This window comes from Xenopus laevis, chromosome 5L (genome assembly GCF_017654675.1).
Source record: "Xenopus laevis strain J_2021 chromosome 5L, Xenopus_laevis_v10.1, whole genome shotgun sequence".
In the NCBI taxonomy this organism is placed as follows: domain Eukaryota; kingdom Metazoa; phylum Chordata; class Amphibia; order Anura; family Pipidae; genus Xenopus; species Xenopus laevis.
The window spans coordinates 159,019,979-159,035,741 of record NC_054379.1 but is presented as its reverse complement, the minus strand read 5'-3'; the positions used below and the strand labels follow the sequence as shown (position 1 = coordinate 159,035,741).

At 38.6% G+C, this 15,763-nt stretch overlaps 1 protein-coding gene across 1 annotated transcript in view; it reads left to right on the top strand.

Annotated features, from left to right (window-relative positions):
* trim69.1.L (tripartite motif-containing 69, gene 1 L homeolog) overlaps positions 1-15,763 on the top strand; it is a 28,514-nt gene that overhangs the window by 737 nt on the left and 12,014 nt on the right. The window contains exons 2-3 of the mRNA XM_018264076.2: positions 4,442-4,516; positions 10,722-10,909. Coding sequence (XP_018119565.1) covers positions 4,442-4,516; positions 10,722-10,909 — 263 coding nt within the window. The remainder of the gene's footprint in view (positions 1-4,441; positions 4,517-10,721; positions 10,910-15,763) is intronic.

Below are 15,763 nucleotides of genomic sequence, written 5' to 3'. Positions count from 1 at the left end.
TCATCTCTGTGTCACTATTTATACATGAAATCATCTCTGTGTCACTATTTATACATGAAATCATCTCTGTGTCACTATTTATACATGAAATCCCACTCTCTGTGCCACTATTTATACATGAAATCATCTCTCTGTGCCAATATTTATACATGAAATAGTCTCTGTGCCACTATTTATACATTAAATAGTCTCTGTGTCACTATTTATACATGAAATCATCTCTGTGCCACTATTTATACATGAAATAGTCTCTGTGCCACTATTTATACATGAAATAGTCTGTGTCACTATTTATACACGAATCATCTCTCTGTCACTATTATACACGAAATCATCTCTCTGTGTCACTATTTATACACAAAATCATCTCTGTGTCACTATTTATACACGAAATCATCTCTGTGTCACTATTTATACCTGAAATCATCTCTCTGTGTCACTATTTATACACGAAATCATCTCTCTGTGTCACTATTTATACCTGAAATCATCTCTCTGTGTCACTATTTATACACAAAATCATCTCTCTGTGTCACTTTATACACAAAATCATCTCTCTGTGCAACTATTTATACATGAAATCATCTCTCTGTGTCACTATTTATACACGAAATCATCTCTCTGTGTCACTATTTATACATGAAATAGTCTCCGTGCCACTATTTATACATGAAATCATCGCTCTGTGTCACTATTTATACACAAAATCATCTCTCTGTGTCACTATTTATACATGAAATCATCTCTGTGCCACTATTTATACATGAAATCATCTCTCTGTGCCACTATTTATACATGAAATAGTCTCTGTGCCACTATTTATACATGAAACAGTCTCTGTGTCACTATTTATACACGAAATCATCTCTCTGTGTCATTATTTATACACGAAATCGTCTCTGTGTCACCATTTATACATGAAATAGTCTCTGTGTCACTATTTATACATGAAATAGTCTGTGTCACTATTTATACATGAAATAGTCTCTGTGTCACTATTTATACATGAAATAGTCTCTGTCACTATTTATACATGAAATATTCTCTGTCACTATTTATACATGAAATAGTCTCTGTGTCACTATTTATACATGAAATCATCTCTGTGCCACTATTTATACATGAAATCATCTCTCTGTGCCACTATTTATACATGAAATAGTCTCTGTGCCACTATTTATACATGAAATCATCTCTCTGTGTCACTATTTATACATGAAATCATCTCTGTGCCACTATTTATACATGAAATCATCTCTCTGTGCCACTATTTATACATGAAATCATCTCTCTGTGTCACTATTTATACATGAAATCATCTCTCTGTGTCACTATTTATACATGAAATCATCTCTGTGTCACTATTTATACATGAAATCATCTCTGTGCCACTATTTATACATGAAATCATCTCTCTGTGCCACTATTTATACATGAAATCATCTCTCTGTGCCACTATTTATACATGAAATCATCTCTCTGTGCCACTATTTATACATGAAATAGTCTCTGTGCCACTATTTATACATGAAATCATCTCTCTGTGTCACTATTTATACATGAAATCATCTCTGTGCCACTATTTATACATGAAATCATCTCTCTGTGCCACTATTTATACATGAAATAGTCTCTGTGCCACTATTTATACATGAAATAGTCTCGGTGTCACTATTTATACACGAAATCATCTCTCTGTGTCACTATTTATACATGAAATCATCTCTGTGCCACTATTTATACATGAAATCATCTCTCTGTGCCACTATTTATACATGAAATCATCTCTGTGTCACTATTTATACATGAAATCATCTCTCTGTGTCACTATTTATACATGAAATCATCTCTCTGTGTCACTATTTATACATGAAATCATCTCTCTGTGTCACTATTTATACATGAAATCATCTCTCTGTGTCACTATTTATACATGAAATCATCTCTGTGTCACTATTTATACATGAAATCATCTCTGTGTCACTATTTATACATGAAATCATCTCTCTGTGTCACTATTTATACATGAAATCATCTCTGTGCCACTATTTATACATGAAATCATCTCTCTGTGCCAATATTTATACATGAAATAGTCTCTGTGCCACTATTTATACATTAAATAGTCTCTGTGTCACTATTTATACATGAAATCATCTCTGTGCCACTATTTATACATGAAATAGTCTCTGTGCCACTATTTATACATGAAATAGTCTGTGTCACTATTTATACACGAAATCATCTCTCTGTCACTATTTATACACGAAATCATCTCTCTGTGTCACTATTTATACACAAAATCATCTCTGTGTCACTATTTATACACGAAATCATCTCTGTGTCACTATTTATACCTGAAATCATCTCTCTGTGTCACTATTTATACACGAAATCATCTCTCTGTGTCACTATTTATACCTGAAATCATCTCTCTGTGTCACTATTTATACACAAAATCATCTCTCTGTGTCACTTTATACACGAAATCATCTCTCTGTGCAACTATTTATACATGAAATCATCTCTCTGTGTCACTATTTATACACGAAATCATCTCTCTGTGTCACTATTTATACATGAAATAGTCTCCGTGCCACTATTTATACATGAAATCATCGCTCTGTGTCACTATTTATACACAAAATCATCTCTCTGTGTCACTATTTATACATGAAATCATCTCTCTGTGCCACTATTTATACATGAAATAGTCTCTGTGCCACTATTTATACATGAAACAGTCTCTGTGTCACTATTTATACACGAAATCATCTCTCTGTGTCACTATTTATACACGAAATCGTCTCTGTGTCACCATTTATACATGAAATCATCTCTGTGTCACTATTTATACATGAAATAGTCTGTGTCACTATTTATACATGAAATAGTCTCTGTGTCACTATTTATACATGAAATAGTCTCTGTGTCACTATTTATACATGAAATAGTCTCTGTCACTATTTATACATGAAATATTCTCTGTCACTATACATGAAATAGTCTCTGTGTCACTATTTATACATGAAATCATCTGTCACTATTTATACATGAAATCATCTCTCTGTGTCACTATTTATACATGAAATCATCTCTCTGTGTCACTATTTATACATGAAATCATCTCTGTGCCACTATTTATACATGAAATCATCTCTCTGTGCCACTATTTATACATGAAATCATCTCTCTGTGTCACTATTTATACATGAAATCATCTCTCTGTGTCACTATTTATACATGAAATCATCTCTCTGTGTCACTATTTATACATGAAATCATCTCTGTGCCACTATTTATACATGAAATCATCTCTCTGTGCCACTATTTATACATGAAATAGTCTCTGTGCCACTATTTATACATGAAATAGTCTGTCACTATTTATACACGAAATCATCTCTCTGTGTCACTATTTATACACGAAATCATCTCTCTGTGTCACTATTTATACACGAAATCATCTCTGTGTCACTATTTATACACAAAATCATCTCTGTGTCCCTATTTATACCTGAAATCATCTCTCTGTGTCACTATTTATACACGAAATCATCTCTCTGTGTCACTATTTATACCTGAAATCATCTCTCTGTGTCACTTTATACACGAAATCATCTCTCTGTGCCACTATTTATACATGAAATCATCTCTCTGTGTCACTATTTATACACGAAATCATCTCTGTGTCACTATTTATACATGAAATAGTCTCCGTGCCACTATTTATACATGAAATCATCGCTCTGTGTCACTATTTATACACAAAATCATCTCTCTGTGTCACTATTTATACATGAAATCATCTCTGTGCCACTATTTATACATGAAATCATCTCTCTGTGCCACTATTTATACATGAAATCATCTCTCTGTGTCACTATTTAAACATGAAATCTCCTCTCTGTGCCACTATTTATACATGAAATTATCTCTCCGTGCCACTATTTATACATGAAACAATCTCTGTGCCACTATTTATACATGAAACAATCTCTGTGCCACTATTTATACATGAAATCATCTCTCCGTGTCACTATTTATACATGAAATCATCTCTCCGTGCCACTATTTATACACAAAATCATCTCTCTGTGCCACTATTTATACATGAAATAGTCTCTCTGTCACTATTTATACATGAAATAGTCTCTGTGCCACTATTTATACATGAAATCATCTCTGTGCCACTATTTATACATGAAATTCTTTCTCTCTAGCAAATAATTACTTGCTAATGAACATTACAGAGTCAATAATTATATATAGATATGATATATAAGATTATTGGCTCTGTAATGTTCATTAACAACTAGTTATCTGCTTAAAGTGGACTCTAGATGATGGCTGTCAGAATTCAGATTAGAGATCCCGGATCAAAACAGTTTTGCAATGACAATAAACATCCCCGTAAAATCTATTATTTCTCTTGCCGCAGATGATGCCGAGGTTGTGAAGACCAGAATGAATAAGCAGCTCGGCAAAGAAGAGTATTATGTACATTATATCGGCTGTAAGTAAAACTGCATCTCGTGCTGATCATCCTGAGAGCATTGTTCTAGCACCACCTATTTCTATTGCTTGAAAAGTATAACCATTGTCCTGCAATCTATTTAATATTAATATTCTACAGGTGGGAGACCAAGAAACCTTATATCCTGATTATTTAGGAGCAGTGAATACATAGCCAGTACATCCAATGCTGCTCCCGGGTGTTACCGTGGTTACGTAAATACAAAAAGTGGCATAAGACTCTTAATTATCTACTTTTCTAAAAATGTCCGTCAGGGCCCATATGCTGCTCACCATAAAGCACTTTTTGGTCCAGGTGCCTCCCGCCACGGACCCTTTGTTTAGGCCGCAACGATCCACCTAATCTCTCCATACATGGGGGGGAAAAGTATATGAAAAGGTAAATAGAAGTCGAGTCCGTCACTAAGAGGAACGTAATCTGAACATCATAGTTTCGGCAGAACCGTACTACTTCCAGATGACAGGTAAAAGCCGACAATCTTTATTTTCATTTACACATCTGATTTACAAACATAGTGTCCAAGGTCTGATGCATTTCGTGGCTGCGCACATGTAGCTATGTTTGTAAATCAGATGTGTAAATGAAATAAAGATTGTCCGCTTTTACCTGTGATCTGGAAGTAGTACGGTTCTTCAAGGTGGTTCCGGAGTGCGCTGCCGAAACGGCTGATATGCAGTGAATACATAACCTAAATGTTTCTACTTATTCTGCTTCTACTGGTTACATTCCAGAAGGTTCTGATTTAGACATTTCAGCTGTTTTAGGTTTAGTATCTTTGCCTGTGTGTTTACCTAAGTGACTGTTTAGATACAGTGTGAAAAGACATAACTGGAGTACAGGGAAATCTATGCTATTCTGAAAGTTACCCGTTTTCAACCCATGACACCAACTTATCTGTACAGAAAGGAAAGTATACTAATTGTACAGTGCCGCTGAATATATTGACACTTTTTAAAAACGTGGTAACCATGTGCTTTGAATGAGGGCTTGTTTAGATTTGCGAATGATGTTTAAGCTTTGTCAGGAAATTCATCCTGCTATAATGAATGTCATTTGGTAATGGCATCCCATTCACAGTTGTATCCAGATTCTAGCTATCCCGATGTTCAGCTTCTCGTTGTTGTAGGACAACTGGCAAGCCATCACAGTGGAGGACACCCTGCTGAAAGTCACCTTTCTGATTGGGTCGTTTTATTTAGGACTGGCATTAAGGTGGCCATACACGGGCCGATAAAAGCTGCCGGCAGCTTATTGGCCCGTGTATGGGGCCCCCCGACGGGCTTCACCGATCGAGACAAAAAATCCCGTCGGATCGCAGCCGCATCTATTCGTTGATGCGGTCCCGCGATCCGACTGTCCGTTAGGCATCGTTAGGATCCGATCATTGGGCCCTAGGGCCCACGATCGGATCAACCAGATATTGCCCACCTCAAGGTGGGCATATCGGAGGGAGATCTGCCCGTTTGGCTACATCGCCAAACGAGCGGATCTCTCCATGTATGGCCACCCTTACTCTAATGGTGGCCATACACGGGCAGATAAAGCTGCCGATATCGGTCGTTTGGACCGATTTGACAGCTTATCTGCCCGTGTATGGGGGCTTTCGACGGGTCTTCCCGATCGATATCTGGCCACGATATCGATCGGGAAGGTTGGATTTTTACCCGACCGACCAGTCGGAGCTGCTTGGCGCATCGTAATTCGATCGTTCGGCCGAATGCTCGAATTACCCCCGATATAGCCACGCAGTTTAGTGGCATATCGGGTAAAGATCCGCTCGTTTGGCGATGTCGCCAAATGAGCGGATCTTTAAGTCTATGGCCACCTTTAAGGTGGCCATACACAGTCAGATTAAAACTGCTGAATTGGGTCCTTCAGACCAATTTGGCAGTTTATCTACACGTGAATGGGGTCCTCCGACAGGCCTCCCTGATCGATATCTGGTCGAAAAACGTCAGATCTCGATCGGGGAGGCTTGACTTTGGCCCTAGCCCCAAACTATCGTATAGCAGAATATCGCGCACCCAAGGTGGACCTATCGGAGGGAAGATTCAATCTTTTAGACACCTAGCCAAACAAGCAAATCTTAGTATATGGCCACCTTTAGATGCTAAAACCTAGCTATCCCAATCTCTGAGCTGCCTTCACTTGGTGCAGGACAATTGGCCAGCCATCACAGTGGCCAGCTATGAGTCACCTTTCTGATTGGGTCAGTTTATTTAGGGCTGAGATTCCTCTAAAGGTGGCCATACACGGACAGATTTAAGCTGCTGATTCGGGTCCTTTAGACCAATTCGGCAGGTTATCTGCACGTGTATGGGGCCCTCCGACATGCCTCCAGATCTCGATCAGGGAGGCTTGATTTTTCTGTCGGATCGAGGACCACATCGGCTTATTGATGCAGTCCTCACAATGACTTTTCGTATCACTGTTTTGATATTGATCATACTGCGGATGTGAATAAAATATCTGTTCAACTGCAAGTAAGTTTGTTTCCAAGGACACTTGTATTTTTCTGTGTTCTCTAGAAAAGATAAGGGGCAGAGCATATTCAGCTTGAGCATCTGTGTAATTAAAAGATCTTGATTCGTTTTCTACAGTCTGCTCTAATTGGGGATGCACCGAATCCTCTTTTGGAGTCGGCCGAATCCTTCGCGAAAGATTCGGCCGAATACCGAACTGGAATTCTGGAAGGGAAAATTTTTTTTCTGACAAATTCACGCAATTACCCTCCAACCCCTAATTTGCATATGCAAATAAGGATTCGGTTCTGCCGGGCAGAAGGATTCAGCCAAATCAGAATCCTGCTGAAAAAAGGCCGAATCCCGAAACGAATCCTGGATTCTGTGCATCCCTAGCTCTAATGTAAGGCCTCATAAATTCCATTTAGGCCAAACTCAGACTACTAGCAAATCTCCGCATACCAACTGGCCTTCTGGGATTTGGAGGAAATAGATTTTATTTTATTTAGCTTCTAAGTCACACATGTTCAAGTTTTCAGATGCACCTAAATTAGACTGTAAGTAGGGATGGGCGAATTTTTTTCAGCTTGTTTCGCCTAAAAAATGACGCCCATAGACTTTTATGGCGTTGTAAGTCAAAATAAAAAGATGCGCGTCCACAAAATTTTTTTTTTGACACCCGTAGACTTTAATGGGCGTCGACGACATTTTGCCGGTGGCGAATTTTTGACGAAACGGGTCAAATTCGCCCATCCCTAACTGTAAGCTCTACAGGACAGGGACTTGAAATAAGTGTGTGTTATAAATGCTGTGACAGCCCTCCAAACGAAGCCCGAGTTAGTAATCCTTTATACTGAGCACTCGTGTGACAATGAATGTTTATGCTGGGAGATGCAGAGGTCCGTGTATAACCGCCATACTATTCTTAGAGGATATCCCCCCTTCCAGGGCCTTGGATGCAGTCCCATATAAATGGCTAGCTTTTCTTTCATGGAAGCAGGTCTGAAATGTCATCTCTATGGCTTCGAATAACAAGATGAAGATAAATGCAGCTAAGCAATTCATTCACACTATGGAAGCTTTAAGTTAACCTTTAGTATTTTATTACAATGGTTAATTCTAAGTAACTTTTCGATTGGTTTTTTTTTTTTCCTTTTTATAGTTTTTTTGATTTGCCTTTTTCATTCGCTCTTACAAATGGGGGTCACTTACCCCATCTATAAAATAAAAAAATAAAAAAAGAAATCAACTGTAAGGCTACACATTATTGCTTCTTTTTATTAGTCCTCTTACTATTAGGGATGCACCAAATCCAAGATTTGGTTCAGGATTTGGCCTTTTTCAGCAGGCTTCAGATTTGGCCTAATCCTTCTGCCCGGCCGAACTGAATCTAAATGCTAATTTGCATATGCAAATTAGAGTTCGGTATGCTGCCACATTTTTTGCAAAGCATTCAGGGATTCGGCCAAATCCAAAATAATGGATTCGTTGCATCCCTTCGTTGCGTTCAAATCAACACATGTTGCTAGGGTACTTTGATCCCTAGCAACCAGATGGTTGAAATTGCAAACTAGAGAGCTGCTGAATAAAAAGCTAAATAACTCAAAAAATCACAAATAATAAAAAAATGAAACCCAATTACAAATTGTCTCAAAATATCATTCTTTACATCATACTAAAAGTTAATTTAAAGGTGAACAATCCCTTTAAAGTCACATGCAGCATCACGAGAGGCTTTGTTTTGCGGTACAAAACGTGAGCACGATTGTGTTGTGTTGTGCATTAAAGGAGAAGTAAACCCTCTGATTTTTAGATTATACCCCGCGAAAGAATCTTCCCTCTGCCTAAAAGTACGTATCCCAGTTCCTTTACAGAGTGTTGTGGGCTGCTGTCTTTGGACATGTTATACCTAGAGTCTGGTACCCCAGAGATGGTCAGAACCTGTACGGGGGTCCAAAGACATTTCAAGGAACCATTCATGCATTTGGAAGCAGGTCCTCTGCAGGAGGGAGGGTTAATTTGACGCAGAGTTGGAAGTTTACTTCTCCTTTAATTGCACCCTTGTGCCATACATGTTGGTGTGTTCCACTGTTATTATCACTGCTGGAAAGACTTCCCTGCATTGTGGAGACATAAAATAGACTAACATTTCTGTAACATATAGGGATGCACCGAATCTCAGGATTCTGTTCGGTATTCGGCCTTTTTCAGCAGCATTCGGATCCTTCTGCCCGGCCAAATCAAATCTGAATCCTAATTTGCATATGCAAATTATAGGTTGGGAGGGAAATTGCGTCACAATTTGTCACAAAACAAGGAAGTAAAAAATGTTTTCCCCTTAGCCCCTAATTTGCATATGCAAATTAAGATTCGGTTCAGTGTTCAGCCGAATCTCTTGCGAAGGATTCGGGGGTTCGGCCGAATCCAAAATAGTGGATTTGTGCATCCCCAGTAACATATTTCTTTTACAAATCTGTTTTGCACTCTTCTGTCTTGTCCTGTTTCTATTTGCATCATGAATGTGCCATAGGTGTTTAAGGGCATATAACCAAAGATCATCTTTTTAATTTTATAAACTGGCCATGCTTTATTATAAGATCTGCTTGTTTGGCAAGGTTGCTAAATAAGGGGATCTTTCACTGATATTCTCACAGTGAGGTGGCAAATATGGGGCGGACCCACCATTGGACCTCGATACAACAGGAAAATCAAACCTGACTATCTCAGACTGCCTGATTTTCAGCCAGATGTCTGTTAGGAGGTCCCATTGGAATTCCCCGTATACAGGCAGTCAAGTTTCCAGATCGTTGGCCTGAATCAGCAGCTTAAATCTGCATGTATGGTGGGTTTATCAAGGTTTGAATTCATTTGAGTTTTATGAACTCTATTAAATTCGATTTGGTTCAAAATTCGATGGGGGGGTTATTTATGAAAAAATTTGAATATCTAAAACGCGGACAAATTTTACCGACCACAAAACACGAATCTATTTAGATTCAAATTTGACCAACCCCTATTCGAGTTTTTTTTTTTTTTTTTTTTTTCTCCGAATGTCAGGAAGGCCACAATCATCTCCAAATTGGTCACTAGACCTCTCCCGTTGACTTGTAAATAAATTCGGCAGGTTTTAGGTGGCAAATAGTCTAATTCATATTCTTAAAGGGCCATCATTTGTTAAATCTTGAAAATCAAATTAGAATTTTCTTTAAAAAAAAAAAAATCTGATAGAGTTTGGATATTTCCCTAGTCGAATTTGACCGTTTTAACGGAAAAAAATTTCAATTAGACCCTTAATAAATCTGCCCCTAAGAGAAGGCTCTTCACCTGCTGATTTACTGATACTTATTAAATTAGCCAAATTGATGTAATCGGCATATCGGATTATCTGTGCAACGCAAGGATGCCTGCCAATATCAATAGTCCATTTAAGTTCTCTTTGATGTTGATGTGCATATTGTCTAATTTGTGCTATTTTTTTTCTTATATTAACATGTAAGCTGGTTACTGTTTTTTTTTTTTTTTTTGTTTTTTTAATTAACCAGGATCTTTGTTAGTGTCGCTCTTAAAAGGGAACAAAAGCTGTTTTCTACTGCACGTTTTTAGAATCCTAGTAGCCTGGGACGTGCCGCAAGAGCTCTGCCTTGAAATGTATTTGGGTTTCCATTTTTGTCCTTTGCTCTCTGGTTTGCTGTGGAAATGTTGTAAGATCACTTTTCCCGCAGTGAATCGTCGCCAAAATGAGTGGGTGGACAAAACACGGCTGGTGTTGACCAAAGCAGAAGTAAAGGAAGAAGCAAAGGACGAGGCAAGCGGCAATAATCAGGAGATGGCCGATGCCACAGAACAGGCCAATGGAAACACTCCCCAAGGACAAAAGAGGAAACTTGAGGAACAGGAGCCTGAAACAAAGGTAACATAAGGTTCATACCTGGTGCATTCAGATTCGCCATCACTCCTCGTTCAGTAACAATCTGCTTTTTTCTTTTTATACTGAACAATTGCTTTACCCAGTCATTGGTCCCAGACCTTAAAATCCTGCTGGATTTTGTTTTACCTGAGCAAAGGAAATTCAGTTTTACCCAGTGACTTTATACAAAATTTATATACATGGCTTCATCCATTTGTTGTTTTAGCCCTTCTCCTGTTTAAAGGCTCTTCAATAAACGCACCCTCATTTTCAGGTTGGCGCAGAGAGATTTTTGCCCATCCTTGCATACTTAATATCACTACCCATTTGTTTACAATTATGCAACTCTTAAGCTTTTTCTGTGGTTTTTCCCACATGACGGGTTTGATTTTACGGTTTTCTTTTAATCCTGCCCCCCCCCCAAATTATGAGCACATTCTTTTTAGAAGTGTTCATCATAGGGACGCACCGAATCCAGGATTCAGCCTTTTTCAGCAGGATTCGTCTGAATCCTTCTGCCAGGCCTAACCGAATCCTAATTTGCAAATTACGTGAGTTTTTTTCGCTAAACAAGAAAGTAAAAAATGTTTTCCCCTTCCCACCCCTAATTTGCATATGCAAATTTGCTTTGCTATTCAGCCGAATCTTTTCGCGAAGGATTTGGGGGTTCGGCCAAATCCAGAATAGTGGATTCGGTGCAACCCTAGTTCATCATGGTCCAGATCTGCTGCTTTGTGGCTTCTTCTGCATTTGACTGAAGCAAATAATAATTGGAGGTTATTGAGCTTCAGACTTCTGACTCCTGTCCCGTAATGGTGGTTTGTTGATATGATGTTTGTGCGTTTATTTGTGGCTTTATTGTGTAAAGCCTTCTAGCCTCCCATTCAATTCTGTCATTGCCAGCCCAGCATAAGTCTGTTTTTGTGGCAATTGTATCACGGCAGGCATTTTTACCCAGTTTTAAAGATCTAAATGGTCAACCACCTGAAGTCAATACACTTGATAAGCTTTGACGTGTCTTTACATTCCAGCGAGTCTGTCCAACTGTTATAGGGGACCAGTTATTTACTTTTTATTAAATGATGTCTTTGTCATCCAAAGATGTGAGTGGTGCTTTTGGGCAGTCTGGAGGCCTTCTCCATCTTTTGGAGTTCCACATCTTAAGGTGGCCATACACTATAAGATTCACTCCTTTGGTGAGGTTGCCAGGCAATCCGATCTTTCCCTGATATGTCCACCAAAGGCAGGGCAATGTCGGGCTTATCCGATCTTTCAGCCCTAGGGATGGCAAAGACGGGAAGAGGATCGCATCAACTACTCAATGCGGTCCTCAATTGCAAGGGAAATTCAAACCTGCCGATCAATATCTGGCTGATTTTTTGCCTAGATCTCAATCGGGGAGGCCCGTCAGAACACCCCCTACATGGAAAGATAAGCTGCCGAATTGGTTTAACGGACCATTATCGGCATCTTTAATCTGCCTGTGTATGGCTACCTTAAATCACAGGCTTTCAGTTGGACAGCCCTGTCTTAATGGATCACATACCAGGGGAGTCATAACTATTTTTGTTGTAGTGTTAAATGGATGTTGTTTTTGCTTGGTGTGATGTTACAACAACTTGCAGTGGAGAAGACCCAAACTACAACTGTCCAAGCAAACCCAGTGTTATTCTGATTCAACGGTCCGTGAATTTCTTGTGTGGGGGGAAAAAAAAGCTTATTTTAAAGGGATGGTTTGCCTTCAAGCTAACCTTTTGTAATAAGCAACTTTTTGATTCGTCTTCATTTTTTTTTCTTTTTTATAGTTTTGGAATTATTTGCCTTCCTCTTTCGCTCTTGGAGAAGAGGGGTCATTGACCCCATCTAAAAAACATTCTCTGTAAGGCTACAAATTTATTATTGCTACTTTTTATTATTAATTAAATTAGAGCTACATCAACATGCAGATGCACTACTTATCTGTTTTAACGTGGAGGCCCTTCAGTGTGCCCCATACAAGGGCCAATAAGTTGCCGACTCATTCTGAGGGACTGAGTCACAAACATATGGACCTGTGTATGGCCACCTGTATGCAGGTCAATAAGTTGATGATCTACTTGGTCTGTACAGACGGATTGTGGCCATAGATCTAAGAAGCTGAATTGTCGGATACAGAGGTAGAAACAATAGAATTCTACTTATATCTAACGATTCAGTAGTAAGAGTGGCCGATGTTCGGGCTCTTCAAAAATGCCAGATTGAAATTTTCTGACCTGCTCGATTGACGAGCTGACCGATATCCAAGCCTTCTGCCGATAACAGTCGGCTCGTCTCCCACCATAAACACCCACTGCACTTTTCGTACGATATCTATAGCCACCACAAATCTTGTATCCATCGTTCTATGGTCAGATTAACGTGCCATCCTTGAATTCAGGAGGGGTGTCCTTTTGATAATTTGGCAGTACTATAACAACTGATTACATGGCAAAGTATGTCAAAAAAATGTTTAGAGAAAAAAAAACACTGGCCATTTTAAGCGGTGCTTCAATTTTAGAAGAAATTTGCTCAAATCTGACTTTTTTTTTTTTTTTTTTAAGAAATGTAATTTGATCACTCAATATAGTTATCTGTGTAATCCGTTGTTAAGACTGAACTGATCTTATCCACAGTTAGTTAATAAAGTATGAAATAAAAAGCATGTGGCATGCACAAGATACTAACTGTGCCGTGATTAATAAATCTTCATCGCTGGAGGGACTTGTACTCACCTGGGTAGTCATTGGGAAGCATTATGCCAATGGCCAGAGTAGTAAGCTCTTGGGAACTCATGGTTGATGCTAATTTTGGGGCAAGCCCATGCACCACTGTACTACAAAGAATTTTCATGTTTTGTAATTTGGAGTCGTCCTCTAGTACTTTTTTGATGATATTTAAAGGACACCTATTTTAGGGGGTTATTTATCAAATTCCGATATTTTTTTTTTTTCTCAAAGTAAAAAGAAAAGTCTAACCAAACTAGAATTCAAGATTTGACCTTATTGATCATTAAAAAAAACTGTATAAAATCGGTTTGGAAAAAAAAACTCCTGAAACTGAGTTTTTGCGGGGAGAAAAACACCCACATTTTTATAAGTTTATGCCCGGAGTGCTCTGATTTTTGGGGAAATGGCACAAAACGCTCCCGGTTTTTTAATTTTTTGCCAGAAACGCAGCGCCACACCGTGATATCTTCAAATTTGAAATAGGACCTTTGCCATTGACTTCTACAGGACCCAGACAGCTTGGAGATTTACGTATTTTTGGATTCTGACTTTTAGCAGCCTCGGGGTATAATACATCTCAAAAAATTTGAGGGTGTTTTTTTCACTAAAAAATTGCATTCTATAATAACAAAAAAAAAATGTTTTTGGCGTTCGGACTTTAATAAATAACCCCCTTCGTTTCCTCCACCAGATGTGCAGGCTAACCGTTGCAAGAAGCAAAGCATTTTTTATTTTGTCTGCCTCCATGTTCTGTGACTCTTTTATTTGCAGATTGTTAATCTGCATTGAATATTTTACTTTCCTTTATTAAAGGGGTGATTCACCTTTAAGTTAACTTTTAGTATGTTATACAACGGCCTGTTCTAAGCAATTTTTTAATTGGCCTTTATTTTCTTTTTTTACAGTTTTTGAATTATTTGCCATCTTCTTCTGACTTTCAAATGGGGGGTCACTGACCCCATCTAAAAAACAAATGCTCTGTAAAGCTACACATTTATTGTTGTTGCTACTTTTTATTACTCGTCTGTCTAGTCAGGCCTCTCCTGTTCCAGTCTCTTATTCAAAGCAATGCTTGGTTGCAAGGTAATTTGGACCCTACCAGCCAGATTTCTAGAATTGTGAACTGGAGAGCTGCTGAATAAAATGCTAAATAACTGAAAAACCACCTAATAAAAATTGAAAACCAATTGCAAATTGTCTCAATTAAAGGTGAACAACCGCTTTAATCACCACACACACAATCAATCGTATAAATTTCAAATAAACTCCCAACAGTTTTATTTTCCCCTTTCTACCAAGCCCTATAATATTTTATCAAAAGCCGAGCGTGACTGTAACTGAAGACACAGGCAAGGAATCTCATTCGCTGTACTTCTATTAAATTGCATGTTGAGGGCTTGACTTACCTGCTCCTGCTGCTCCACACAAACATAACTTGGGATAAGGAAAGTTACCAAAGCAGTCTATTGCCAATAGATTAGACACAATAGTGCAAGCTAGAACACTATATTTATTCTGTAAAATGCTTTTCCATACAGGAGTAAATGGCTCTAGAAGCTCTGTTTGTTTTGGATAGCATTGGTGTGACATCACTTCCTGCCTGAGTCTCTCCCTGCTCACTTGTATCTCTGGGCTCAGATTACAGCAGAGATGGGAGGGGGAGAGGAGCAAACTGAGCATGCTCAAGCCCTAGCCCTGGAGGTTTAAGCTGAAAACAGTCTGATACAGAAGCCCATGTGTACTAGGGATGCACCGAATCCAGGATTCGGCCATATCCTTCTGCCTGGCCAAATCCTAATTTGCATATGCAAATTAAAGACAGGGAGGGAAATCACATGTTTTTTTTGCACAAAACAAGGAAGTAAAAAATGTTATCCCACCCCTAATTTGCATATGTGCCTTCTATTTGCATATGCAAATTAGGGTTCGTTATTCAGCCGAATCCTTCGCAAAGGATTCGGGGGTTCGGCCGAATCCAAAATAGTGGATTTGGTGCATCCCTAATGTGTACACAATAGAAGGAAAGAAATGCTGTTTTTCTTTTGACAGAGGACTCAGAGCAGCATTACTTTGAGGTTTTACTGGTATATTTATACAGACCTTTCTGATAAAG